A 14,757-nucleotide genomic window follows, 5' to 3' on the forward strand; every position below is an offset into this window, starting at 1 on the left:
ATTTGCTGAATAAAAATCCTTCGAGTGGCGAAGGTGAGGAATTTAAAGCCAGTAGAGGATGGTGTGAAAAGTTTCGCAAGAGAAGTGGCATTTAATTTTTTTTCCCCCTGTGCTTAAAACTCAAAGTGTTTACAGCGAGCGGTCCTTAAGGGTCTAGCGCCAACTCTTACAATGTTAGTTTTCTCTGTTGTTCAAGGTTTTCTCAGTGTTATTCAATGTTTTTACATTTAGTTTACTATTACACTGTGCATTCTATGGTATAATTATTTCTGTGCTTAAAAGATATATATTTATATACAGTTTGTACGGTCTGGAATGGATTAATTGTATTTACATACAGTCTTATGGGGAAATTATGTTTGGGTCACGTCCAGAGTTTTGAAACGAATTGCGGTCGTGCCCAGAGGTACCACTGTATAGCTTTTCTTTGTCAAACTCTGATCAAATGACAACAATTTCCAACAGTTTTTTTTATTTATTCAATTTATGCACTATATAATTCACATTACAGGCAGGTAAGCTCCCCTGAAGGAAGATGTGATTTGGATGCTGCAGGCAGGAATGAAGTTGGTTCAAAGTTTAAGTGAGGAGGATGAAACCTTTACAATGTGAACAGAATAGGGATTACAAAAGTAATTGCTATGCAGCCGCCTAGAGTGCAGCTCACCAAAAGACTTCATAGAAAATTGCCTACAAAATCTTAGATATTGTAATTATATCTATCTTGTGTTGTTATCCAAACCAAGTATTGTGTATGTACAGTATATGTGAATAGTTCATGCATACAGAGTGTTTGGTAAAATACTGAGGTTAATGGGCAAGTCAATTCTTACTTTTTTGAAGTATAAGATTCAGAGACCTCAGTAAGTTGCCTCCATTTCTATCTTAATACAGAAGCAGAAGGCCGCTATATTTTCATAACACTCGTCTGCTATCTGTACAGAGCTTGAAGTCTTAACACCTTTAAATATGCTGTTTGTTAATTTCACACAATTATTTTCTGTAAAGTTTAAAGTTATAATTTGCTGTGGTGATGAATGGTCAATAGTACTCGATCTTGATAGTGCAGGTTTGGTTACTTTATGGTTCTTAAATCAGCAGGTCAGTTGAGGTTGCAGGATTAATGAACATCAATTTCAGTCCGTTGGTTCTATTGTTGTGAGTCCTTAAAAACGAGACCCATACATGACTGTATGGCATTGTGCCACAGTCGATGGGCACAAGACATTAACTTTTAGAACTGCCTGACTGACTTGTAATTGTACTGTTTCAGTTTTAAATATAATTTTGTGAAGAATGATTTGTTAATTCTAAGCTCTCTGTCAAACAAAATGTTGGGATTACTATAAATCAAAATAGTTTGTGGTAAATTTTGTAATGCGAGAACATTTACATGAAATGGCAGGAACTTTGTGGGGGTAAGGATGGCTGTTAGGATCAGGGGCAAAGTTCATTACATAGATAGATAGATACTTTATTAATCCCAAGGGGAAATTCACCTATTCCAGCAGCAGCATACTGATAAAGAAAATATTAAATTAAAGAGTGATAACAATGCAGGTATACAGACAGACAATAACTTTGAATAATGTTATCGTTTACCCAGTCCCCCCCCCCCCCCCCCCCCCCCCCCGCGGGTGGTACTGAAGAGTTGCATGGTGTGGGGGAGGAACGATCTCCTCAGTCTGTCAGTGGAGCAGGACGGCGACGGCAGTCTGTCGCTGAAGCTGCTCCTCTGTCTGGAGATGATACTGTTTATGTAGAGTTTATTATCAATGCAAAGATATGCCCACTGTATTGGTGCATTGGCAACTCTAAATTTGCTTGGTGCGAGTGTGCCCTGTAGTGAATGGTTTCCTCATCCAGGGTGGTTCCCACCTTGTGCCCACTACTGCTGTTGTTGATACATAATTCCTATAACTCTGATTTAGCAGATGAATGAATTCTGAAATAAATACTGAACTACTGTTAAGAGAGGGTGGAACTGTGGTGCAGTGGTAGCACTGCTGCTTCACAGTAAGGAGACCTGGGTTTGCATCCCAGGTCCTCCATGTGGGAGTCAGCATGTTCTCCCTTTGTCTATGTGGGCTTCTTCTGGGTATTCCAGTTTCCTCCCACAGTCCAAAGACATTCAGTTTAGATGTATTGGCAGTACTAAATTGCCCCCACTGTGTGGTTGGAGTGTGTGTTTGTTGCCCCTGTTAGACTGGCACCCCGCCCTGGGTTTGTTCCTGCCTCATGCCCTGTGCTAGTTGGGTTAGGCTCCAGCACCCCCTGTGACCCTGGTCAGGCCTAAGCGGGTTAGAAAATGATTGACTGTTAACATAGTTGTTTATACATCATCAAATAATATTATTATAAAAGTCATTTTGATGGATGTTTGTTATCACCCTTTTTTGAATGTGTAATTGTACTTCTTTTGTTGCAGAAACATTTGGTCATCCAGAAGGAGGTACCAGTGGGAAACAAAACTATAGCTAGCAGTAAAAATATGGTCAGTGTCAAAAGCATGGTCTTTAACCTTTTAGGGAGCAGTGATGAGGAGGACTTTGAAGAGAATCTTCTCCAGTCACCGATTGTAAGTGGAAGCAACTTCTCAATCCCAGAAACTCCTGAGAGTCAAATAGAATCACTAGGGGGGAAGAAACTAGGCAGAACTTTGCCCTTGTCACCCTTGCCACAAAACCAAGATTTGAGAGGCTTGCCTTCCTCTGAGAGTACCTCACATACCCCTCAAAGGCTTGATGTGTCAAAGCAGAAAGGCCGGAACCTCAGGCTGGGCCCATTAAAAAGGTCGGTGCAAAGCCCAGAATCGGTACAGGATGCCAAACGAGTAAAGAAACTCGCCCCGGCTCTAAAGGAGGCTGTGAAGGGCAATGGCAGCTTTTTTAGAGAGAGTTTGAAGATTATATCTGACTTGTCAAGAGAAGTCAAACAACTTGACTCTCCAAAAAAAAATTTGAACTGTAACCCACATATGTCTAATTGTAGTGCCATCCCAAAGCCACCAAATCTTGCTGGTTCTCCTAAGAAAGCACACACTGGCAAAGAAAATGTACCAATCAATGAAATACCCCAAATGCCTAAATCCTCCCTTAAGAAGCGGGGCGTTTTACAAACCAAAATCTTGCAAGATCCCTGCGGTCAGAAAGAGGCAGAAGGAGATTTGAGTGTTAAATCAAATGCCCAGGAGAACAAGGATGAGATAGCTGGTGGTGGTGCTAGTTACCTCCACAAAAATGAAACCTTAAGCTCTGGTCTGGATGAGGGGAGTCTCATTTCTGTGCCCTTGCCCGACCCTAATGTTGAAACTGTGAAGGACATGGACCACGTGAATAAGCAGCATTGCACCATCTCTTTATCCCCTGACATGGAGAGTGATGATCTGGATGCTTTAGATGATAGCTGGTTTGATGAAGCTATGGAACACAACTTTACAGAGAAGGCCACGCCTAAGGCAAAGTAAGTCATTTTGATGCAATCATAGTTTGTGGGGATACAGTTTGTACTTGGAAATGTTTATTATACTGTAGAAGGCCTAAGGCTTTAAGAATGGTATTCATTTGTATCATTTTGAGCCTTCTGTTTCTTTTTTTTTTATTTTACTTACTTTATTTATTTAACTCTTACTCCTAATGCTTCAGTTCTATGGTGAATGAAATGATGCCCGAAACCCCCTTCTTGCCAATCGATGGCATCTGAGTTTGATAGATAGATACTTTGTGAATTTCCCCTTGGGATTAATATTCTCCAGCAGCAGCATACTGATACAAAAAAACAATATTAAATTAAAGATTGATGATAATGCAGATAAAAACAGACAATAACTTTTTATAATGTTAATGTTTATCCCGCGGGTGGAATTGAAGAGTCGCATAGTTTGGGGGAGGAACGATTTTCTCAGTCTGTCAGTGGAGCAGGACAGTGACACATGAGCAAGGATGGAGCTGAATGGTCTAAGTTTCAGTTTGATATAAAAACAATACACTAATTGTAAATATAGTATTTCTAGGCTTCTTCAATTATCTGACTTATCGAGTGCAGCTCATGGGCATGTGGTAGCATTGTGCCAAAGGCAAAAAAAAAAAAAGTCCTTCGATGGGGTACTAGTTCATCACAGGGCATACTCACCCTACTTGGTATGTGGGGAGTTTCAGATTTCCATTTATCTCACACGCATATCTTAAGAATTCAGTTCAATTCTTCATTGTCATGTGTACAATTAAATGCTTACTTGCATGTGCCTCTGCAGACAGGAAACAAACATCAGAGACAAAATAACTAAATACAAAAAGTGACAGCATGTACAAGGTGACAGTAGCAGTGGAGGTGACAAGATTACTGATTGTTCAGAAGTCTACTTGCAGTTGAGGAAAGACTGTTCCTGAATCTGGAGGTGTGTGTTTGGATAGACTTTAGATGCTTCCCAGATGGGATAATAATTTAATAATAATAATTTGCATTTATATAGCGCTTTTCTCACTACTCAAAGCGCTCAACAATTGCAGGTTAAGGGTCTTGCTCAAGGGCCCAACGGAGCAGAGTTCCTACTGGCATTTACAGGATTCGAACCAGCAACCTTCCGAGTGCCAGCGCAGATCCCTAGCCTCAGAGCCACCACTCCACCCATAAATAACACTTTCTCCCCAGCGGGGAATCGAACTTGGGTCTCTGAAGAATGGCAAGCCTGCTGTGCTATGAGTCAGCAAATCGTACCACTATGTCGCAGAAGCTAATGAGGGTAAAAAAAGTGGCAGTGCAGAATGGCGGAAGTCCTGCCTGATACTGTTTACCTTCCTTAGACAGTGTGTGGTGTGGATGTCATGGATCACAGGGAGCTGAGTGGCTGTGATCTGCTGTGCTGTTTTCACCACACACTGTAGAGCTCTCGGATCATGAAACTGAGCAGCTGCTGCACCAGGATGTAATGCTTCCTGTAAGGGTAGATTCCACAGCACACAAAAATATTCTTCTTCTTCTGGCTGCTCCCATTAGGGGTCGCCACAGTGGATCATATTGTTCCATATCTTCGTGTCCTCTACATCTTATGTTACACCCATCACCTGCATGTCCTCTATCATCGCATCCATAAACCATCTGTTAGGCTTTCCTCTTTTTCTCTTGTCTGGCAGCTCTATTCTTAGCATTCTTCTCCCAATATACCCAGCATCTCTCCTCTGCACATGTCCAAACCAACGCAATCTCACCTCTCTGACTTTGTCTCCCACCTGAGCTGATTCTCTAATGTCCTCATTTCGAATCCTGTCCATCCTCGTCACACCCAATGCAAATCTTAGCATCTTTAACTCTGCCACCTCCAGCTCTGTCTCCTGCTTTCTGGTCAGTGCCACCATCTCCTATCCACATAACATAGCTGGTCTCACTACCGTCCTGTAGACCTTCTCTTTCACTCTTGCTGATACCCATCTGTCACAAATCACTCCTGGCACTCTTCTCCACCCATTCTACTCTGCCTGCATTCTCTTTTTCACTTCTCTTCCACAATCCCCATTACTCTGTATTGTTGATCCCAAGTATTTAAACTCATTCACCTTCGCCAGCTCTACTCCCTGCATCCTCACCATTCTACTGACCTCCCTCTCATTTACACACATGTATTCTGTCTTGTTCCTAATGACCTTCATTCCTTTCCTCTCTAGAGCATATCTCCACCTCTCCAGGGTCTCCTCAACCTGCTCCCTACTATCGCTACAGATCACAATGTCATCAGCAAACATCATAGTCCACGGGGACTCCTGTCTAATCTCATCTGTCAACCTTTCCATCACCATTGCAAATAAGAAAGGCCTTAGAGCCGATCCCTGATGTAATCCCACCTCCACGTTGAATGCAGCCGTCGCTCCTACTGCAGACCTTGCCACGGTCACACTTCCCTTGTACAACTCCTGTACAACTCTTACATACTTCTCTGCCACTCCCGACTTCCTCATACAATACCACAGCTTCTCTCGAGGCACCCTGTCATATGCTTTCTCCAGGTTCACAAAGACCCAGTTCAGCTCCTTCTGGCCTTCTCTATACTTCTCCATCAACACTCTCAGAGCAAACATTGAAACTATACTGTTACTCGCTTTCTTAACGTAGCTTCCAAATGTAGGAGTAAAATGGATTATGTCAATAAAAACCCACTAGATGTGACAAAAACACAATTCAAGTTTGGAGTGAGCCGGCCTGGTGCTGATTCCTACACTATCCCATGCAATTTATGTGCATTGACGTGACAAACACATTAAACCTCAGAAGTGTTGAATAAGATGCACAGACTTTTTTTTTTAGTTCCCTTTTAAGAGGGCTGTCAATGGGTGTTTGCACTGATCAATGTTTTTGGTTTTACATAAGTTTATAACTTCTACCTGTTATCACATCTCAGGGGACTGGCTGATTGGTCAGGAATATCCCAGCAAAACTTCACTCCATCATGCCCGCTGTGCTGAAGTCCTTGACTGACTGACAAGGCACTACATTCAGATTTTGTATGGGGTGGTTGTACATACATAGCATGTTTTTGCCAACATGAAAAAGCAACTTGCAGCAGTATCTTATTTTCCCTGACATAATCGTAGCACTTTACTGCACTCCTATTGCAACAAGGACAGCTAGTGAGAGTGAAGCTACTTTTGTTAACCATCAGCAGGGACATTCCGTTAATGGTGCTGTACTGCACTTTTGAACTGCTGCACATATGTTATCGTGCTGTTTCACAGGCTTCCTCACGGTGCATGATGCTTCAGTAAAGCTCTCACCCCCATCCTGTTCTAAAAGAATAAATCCATTTTGAATCTGCATATATGTTATTGATGTCCACTTTTTGGAGCACTGCTATTTTCATGCTTGAATCCAAGCACATTTTTATTAAAAAGACCCCTGGTGTAGAATTTTTCAACTTGTGGTGTTCTGTCAAGTCAATTTCTAACCTGCTAACTCCAAAGCAGTGTGAGGGGAGGGCTGAGCCTATCCCAGCTAGCAGAGGAAACAAGGCAGCAACAAGGCCTGTACAGGACACCAGTTGTGGTGTCATGTCAGCACTCAAAGTGTTGGATTTTGGCATTTCAGGTTAGGGATAATAAAGTGTTCACAGAGAGTTGTAAAGCAATTCTTTGGAGAAGCCAAGTGATTTTTAGTTGTCTGTGTAGTTGTTATGAGGTTAGTAACGATTACAGGAAATGTTATACATTGAGAGAAAAAAAGATCCATCCATTCTCCAACCCGCTGAATCCAAACACAGGGTCACGGGGGTCTGCTGGAGCCAAAAAAGATTATGTACAAAATTACAATACATTAAAAGTCTCCTACTGGGTTTACTAAGTGGATGCCAGTTCCCTAGAGCAGGGGTCACCAAGTCCAAGGACCACCATGGCTGCAGATTTTCATTCTAATCCTCTGGTGTGTTTTTTTTTTTTTTTTAAATAATTTTATTGAAATCACACAACATTCCATACACAGATCAATTTTACAATAATAGGATTGAAAACAAATCAACCCCCACCCCTGAGAGAGCATGTGCAGCAGAATAAAACTTAAACGTAGTAAAAATAAGTGAATAGATAAATTAATAAGTGAATATAGATATATGGAGAAGAAAAGGGGAAAAAAAGGAGAATAGGGAGAGAATCTACTTCCTCAGTGCATTAAATGCTTATTCAGTATTCTGCTTGTTACTGATTAGATCCTGCCAGGTTTTGAAAAATTTCTGCACAGATCCTCTAAGTGAGAATTTGATTTTTTTTCCATTTCAAATAATATAAAACATCAGTTACCCGCTGACTTAACAGAGGAGAGTTAGGATTCTTCCAGTTGGGCAAAATAAGTCTATGTGCCAATAGTGTAGTGAAGGTGATCACAGTTTGTTTGTCCTTCTTCACTTTAAGCCCATCTGGAAGTACACCAAACACAGCTGTTAGTGGGTTAGGAGGGATTGTGACACCAAGGCTGTCTGAAAGGCATTTAAATATTTTGGTCCAGAATGATGTTAATTTGGTGCAGGCCCAAAACATGTGACCCAGTGAGACTGAAACTTGATTGCAGCGTTCGCAGGTTGGATCTTGCCCTGGAAACATTTTGGACAGTTCTAAGTGAGACAGATGTGCTTGATATATAATTTTGAGTTGAATAATTGTACGCTTTGTGCATATGGAGCTCGAGTGAATTCTCTGCATTGCTACCTTCCACTCCTTTTCTGATATGTTAAGTGAGAGATCCTTTTCCCATTGTCCTCTTGGATCTTTGAAAGGGAGGGACTGTAAAGTGGTTTTATATATTACAGAAATGCTGCCTGAGTCCTCAAGACTGATCAATATTTTTTCTAGCATAGAGGGAGGTGGGAGGTGAGGAAAATTGGGCAGGTTCTGTTTGACAAAGTTTCTAATTTGAAGATAGTGAAAGAAATGTGTTGCTGGAAAGTTAAATTTACAATGTAATTGTTCATAGGATGCAAAGACATTGTCTGTGTACAGATCTCTAAGTGATTTTAATCCTAAATGTTTTCCAGACATTAAAAACTGCATATGTTTGCGAGGGTTGAAAAAGGTTGTTCTCGTGCAGAGGTGCCACCGATAAAAGTTTCTCCATCTTAAAATGCTTTCTACATTGGTTCCATATTCAGAGTGAGTGAAGCACTATTGGGTTATTAGTATATTGGCGAATAATTTGCATTTATTGGGGCACAAAGCAAGGAATATAAAGAGGAACTGCAGGATTTTATTTCTATTGCGGACCAAGCCTGTGTGTTTTCATGTTTTTGTGCCCAGGTTTTTATATGTTGTATGTTTGCTGCCCAGTAGTAAAACTGAAAGTTAGGCAGAGCCGTGCCACTTTCTGCCTTTGGCCTTTGTAGGGTCGCTGGATAATTGGATGTTTTTGAATTCCAAATAAATGTGGTTATGGTTGAATCTACTTTCTTAAAGAACAATTTATTGATGTATATTGGAATATTTTGAAATAAAAAGAGAAGCTTAGGGAGGATATTCATCATAACAATGTTAACTCTTCTGGCTAGAGTGAGATGGAAGGTTGACCATCTATGCAAGTCTTGCTTAATTTTTTCCATACAGACAGTGACATTTTGTTGATAAAGATCTTTGTTTACTTGTGATGTTTACCCCTAGATATTTGAACTGATCTGCAATAGTAAAAGGGAAGGTGTCCAATCTAATATTGTGTGCTTGAGAATTCACTGGAAAGAGCACACTTTTATTCAAATTAATTCTGAGACCAGAGATCTTTTGAAATTCTGTAAGTACTGTTAAGACTGCAGGCACAGTATTTTGTGGGTCTGATATATACAGTACCATATCATCTGCATGTAGAGAAATTTTCTGTTCAAGTCCTTCTCTGATAATCCCCTTTATCTCATAAGCATTTCGACAGTGAACTGCCAGTGGCTCAATGGCGATTGCAAAAAGTAGTGGTGACCTCTGTTTTTAATGAGTGCCCTGTTTGTGCTGCTAATTAACTTCTTGTGATTTCTTTTTAATTGAATTGCTTTAAGATTTGTTCCCCTGAATTTCTTCATCGTTCCTCTGAATTGTTTCATTTCTTTCCTTAAATGGCACCCAAAGAGAAATGAAATGTGAAGTGAGTGAGCTGACAGAAGACCAACTAAGTCAGGGCCTCAAACTCCAACCAATTTCACTCCAACCAGCTGCTTAATGAGGTGCTGAGTCTTGTTGTTAATTAAACTTGTTCTTAAATTCCATGGCTTGTTGCTGTCATTGCGCATTAGCATACATTTCTGAAATTGTTGATTTTCTCTTTCTAAGAGCACTGGGAAAATGTTTTGGGGACCTCAGCAGACCCCCATGACCCTGTGTTAGGATATAGCAGATTTGACTGACTGACCTCAGCAGACCAGCATTCCTGAGACCTTCATCTATCTATATTTTCAGATATTGTACTTTGGACACCAGTTGTTTTGGCTCATTTTGTATCTCATTATTGTTTGTCTGCTAATTAAGGAAAAAAACAAGGGGTCTGAGTCTTCAAGAACAAGTCAATTAAAAATAGTGCAAAAGAAGTTAATTAGCAGCAAAAACCAGTCACTCATTCAGAAAAGGGTTAAAATGAAAACCTGCAGCCACTGTGGTGGACTGGAGTTGGTGAACCCTGCCCCAGAGGTCATAGCACACTGGGTATGCGGTTTCCTTCCCTGGTGATCTGTTTGATTTCATTTACACAGGTGTTTCTTTTTTTTTTTTTTTTATTAACACATTATTAATAACTTTGTGGTGTGACCATATCCTTTGTTGTGCTTCACTTAAGGAAACAAAAACCAATAATCCCAGAGAATGCCATACTTAGCAGAGGACTACACAACCGGTACTGTGTTCTGGATGTCAAGGAACTGCAGGATTCAAGGGGACATCTGGAAAAACATCTCATCATAGCAGCTTCTCGGACAGCAGAGTTCAAGGAGCTGTGCGTTCTAAAAGATGACTGGTAAGAGCTCTTGAACAGTTCGCGAATTGTGTTCTGTTAATATGAAACTGTTGATAGTAGCTTCCTTTAGACTAGGGATTCCCAACTTGGGGTGCCCACACCCCCAAGTGGTGCGACATTTCGGGAGTGTAACAAAGAGAGAGGCTGTGTTGCAATTTGCTGAAAATTGAGTGAGGTGTGTTGTCAGACCTTATCTTGATCCAATCAATGTCTTGCAGGGTGCCATCGTTTGTCGGTTATCTATTAGCTTGTGCTCCAGTTCTATGATATTTTAAAGAATCAAGAATTGCGTGTGCAATTTTCACCTGTGAATGAGCTGCAGAAATGCCCCTTCTCATGGGTTCCTTGCTGCGGGCAGAGCATTCACAAAGATGAATAACTTTTTATGAGATGGAATGATCTGTAGAGAAGAGCACGTACAGTGGAACCTTGGTTCACAAACGTCTCTGAACATGTATAAATCGGGTTACGACCAAAAAGTTCGCCAAACTTTTGCATCTGTTCACGACCACACACTCGGTATACGAACAAGCCAGTTTCCCTTTTGGTTTGTGCGCGCCAATGATTTATGCACCTGTGCATTCCCTGTACAGTGAGTGAGCGAGCGAGACAGAGAGAGAGAGAGAGAGAGACACACACAAGAGACACAAACACACAAGCGCGCACGCACGAGAGAGAGGGCTGGTATAAGGCCGAGAAGGCAGTTAAAGAATGCATCGGGCTTGTTTTTAAACAGACTGATTCGAGCATTGTTTTAACCTTGTTGTATTTAATGAAGACTTTTTTCTATTGGATTTTAACCTCCACTTCACTTCTGTTTACAGCGATCAGTTCGTAGCATGCATTGTTGCAATGTTACTTTTCTTGGTTGTTTATTAAATTACATAAACAACAAATTTAAATTATATTTTTCAAATGTTCATGTTTTTCCTGTGCTTAAAACTCATTTAAAAAAAGTGTTCGTAGCCCTATAGCGTGAACTCTTGCAATGTTAGTTTTCTCTGTTGTTCTAGGTTTTCTCAGTGTTATTCAATGTTTTTACATTTAGTTTACTATTACGCTGTGCATTCTATGGTATAATTAACTATATTTGTGCTTAAAAATCTTAAAAATATATATTTACATACAGTTCGTATGGTCTGGAACGGATTAATTGTATTTACATACAATCCTATGGGGGAAATTACTTTGGGTCACAACCAAATCGGGTTACGACCAGAATTTTGGAACAAATTACAGTCGTGACCCGAGGTTCCACTGTACTAGTAATAATTTCTTTTGTAAGGCCTGATCATTAAACGTCACTGATTTCAAAATTTGACATTTTTCTCAGGGAGGGGCATGGGGGGCTGAATTGGATGCAACACCTGCTGCTTACACTCCGCCCATCTCTTCTGCTGGTGGTCCTGGCAGTAATGCAACAATTTGAACTTTGTGGCACATCTGTTTTTGAAAGGCAGTGCAGGTGTTATTGGGGCACAAAGCTCGTCGACTGTTTCACATTGCTTAACAGCATGCGAATACTCGGGTCTTCACAGGGGTCTCTAGTTGCCAAACCCCCTCAATTTTTGATCATGTTTCATTTCCCTGTGGTGCTTGATGCTTCGTGGATTCTCGATAGAGTCTTAAGTTTCCTGGAGGACACATCGAGATTTATAAATGTATATTGTTCAATTTATATTTAAATTTTATACACGGCATTAAAAGTTGTTTTTTAGTTCAAATAATTGAACTTTGACTTTATCTTCAAAAATGCTATTCCTTTTTAGGGGGTGCAAGCATAATTCAAACATTTTCTAGGGGTTTGGGCATAGAAAAAGTAGGGAACCACTGCCTTAGACTGAATGTGATTGTTTTCACTTTTCATGAACTGTTCCCTTTCTTTTGTTGTTCATTTCTGGTAATCTGTGTTTCCAAAATGAGCCTTTTTAGCTTTACATGCTAGAATTTCATAGCAGAAAAACCTCACAAATATTACAAATTGTAGCTAGGATTTCCTATGTGGACTGAGAAATTGGTGTGGTACTGTCAGCTTAAATGTTTAATCAAAAACCCCTCTTAAAGACCTGTTAGTTAAGGCTGGTATGTAATTGGAGTGCATGGCAGTGCAGTGTACAGGGTGATTTTGAGTTATTGAAGGATCACTGTCCAATCAGAACTTTTAAGTACTAAATTGAAGAATAACCTCCAGCAGTAGTATCTTATTGATGTTGCTTTTGCAATTCTGGCATTCACAATTGTTTAAGCTTTTTGTTTTCCATATCAGAATAATCTAATGACCGTGTTGAACCACATGGCATGCTGTACAGTTTATCATTTCTATAATTTAGCAAATCTCTTGCCTCCTTCTCTGAAAGCTATTAATTTTCCTGATCATTACTTTTTTAATATGTGTCTCCGTTTGCTCCTCTTATGCATGTTGTATCTTATGGTATTGGTTACAGAGATGATTTGACTGTTAAATACAAATTTAGTAAAATGTTGATTGGCTTCCTTGCCAGATGTTGGGAAAATGATACATCCCATTGAACTAAGCTTTCATTTATTTTATTAAGGGAGTCTACACCTGTAAAGGTTGGTGATCTCATCCACCTGGAGGGCAAGTGCAACTCTGATTCATGGACCATCCAAAGAGATTCTGGGTACTTGATTCTAACCCCTGATCTTCTTCTTTCTGGCACAAGTGTTGCAAACAGCATCCGATGCATGAGGCGTGCTGTGCTGAGTGACCGGTTTAAGGTGAGGATTACAGTTCAAGTACTTGCCGACATACCTTGTTGCTAATAGGAGAATGAAAGGTCAACTGGCTATACATACATAAATACACACATATATATTATATACGAGGAGGGGACCCAATAATAACTGGAATTTTGTTGTTGTTAGGTTATTTATTTATTTCCGGTTATTTTTGGGTCCCCCCTCGTGTTTATGTGTATATGTGTGTGTGTGTGTGTGTATATAAATGGCTAACCCAGAAAACATGGCGAAATTTATTACAGATTTTATGTGAAACAGATACTTAACTTAATTTACATCCTGTTAAAGATGCAATCACTTTTAAATATTTTCACTTTTAAGTATGAATAAAAAATATGTGGCTGCTGATCTCATCACCTTTAGCAGGCAGGGCAATATGATATACACATAAAAGTTACTAATTACTAGTTTTATTTTTTTATATACAGTATATTATTATTTGTTTTTTTGTTTAAATGTGTGTTACCTTATTTTATCCATAGAGTTTTTGGAGGCCATGTGTTGTGCAGAACTGCAAGTTTCTTGTCTCAGTTTATAAGATCCACATTTTCTTTAACCAGACCATTATAAAAGAGGGAGATGCTCTCAAGCCATCCCAGAATGCAAAATAAATATAATAGTAGACACGCCGTATGTATAATAACAATTACACATGGAGTAGATTTATGCTAAGAATAACAAATGTATAAAAACCGCAGACATATGAGAATGACAAATCCTGAAGCTTCTCTGGGCTGTTGATACAACATATTTGTCTCTCTGCACTTGTGAGTGGCTGTTCCACTTCTTACCTCATTCTCACCAAGCACTCCTTTCTTTTTCTCCATCTTGCCATTCTTTTCACCCTAATTGTCCACAATGAAGATTGTTACTATCTTCTGCTAGCTGAACTGTTCCCATCAATCATGTCCCAAGTTTTAGTCTAAAGAATAAGTAATTAGAAGAAACTTTCAGGCTCCAGCTAGAAATTCTCAGGTACATCCCCATCATCTCATCTCAGGGTGATATTCTAACCCAGGATAATTCCATGATGTCTGTCCAATTCATAGTCCATACCCACACTTGCCTGCACCAGTCCCATTACCACACACCAACACCCCATACAACATTTAGAATACACTATGCAGGAAAACTTATAAATTATTTTTTATTATTCATTGTTACCTTTAAGGAGTGATTTGGTACGAGTAAATGTTTCCAGTCACGATACCCTGTGAGTGCTACTTATCTTACAGTATATATAAATGTCTACGCGTGGAAGTGTGTGTGTCTGTCCGGCCCAGAAGTGAGAGGTATTGTCGGGGTAAAGGCTCCACCGCTGAGGAAACAGAAAACTCGCTTAGCCACTAATAACATAAGTGAGGTGAGCACATCAGCAAAACGAAACCTCAGAAGAAAGACAAAGTCGCTTAGCTGTGAACATCAGCAAAACAGTATCCCTTTTACTTTTCCTCCTGCTGCTAATACACAAGCGATGCGAGCATGTCCGCATAATGAATCCTCCTAGGAGAGAGACACCCAGAGTAGCTCCTTTCAATAACC

The 14,757-nt window shown here is 40.0% G+C and overlaps 1 protein-coding gene across 1 annotated transcript in view; it reads left to right on the forward strand.

The window, feature by feature from the left end:
* Positions 1-14,757, forward strand: part of dna2 (DNA replication helicase/nuclease 2) — a 72,008-nt gene that overhangs the window by 3,617 nt on the left and 53,634 nt on the right. Inside the window, exons 3-5 of the mRNA XM_051923392.1 lie at positions 2,429-3,462; positions 10,279-10,455; positions 13,011-13,194. Of these exons, the coding sequence (XP_051779352.1) occupies positions 2,429-3,462; positions 10,279-10,455; positions 13,011-13,194 (1,395 nt within the window). The remainder of the gene's footprint in view (positions 1-2,428; positions 3,463-10,278; positions 10,456-13,010; positions 13,195-14,757) is intronic.

Source organism: Erpetoichthys calabaricus, chromosome 2, assembly GCF_900747795.2.
Source record: "Erpetoichthys calabaricus chromosome 2, fErpCal1.3, whole genome shotgun sequence".
In the NCBI taxonomy this organism is placed as follows: Eukaryota; Metazoa; Chordata; class Cladistia; order Polypteriformes; family Polypteridae; genus Erpetoichthys; species Erpetoichthys calabaricus.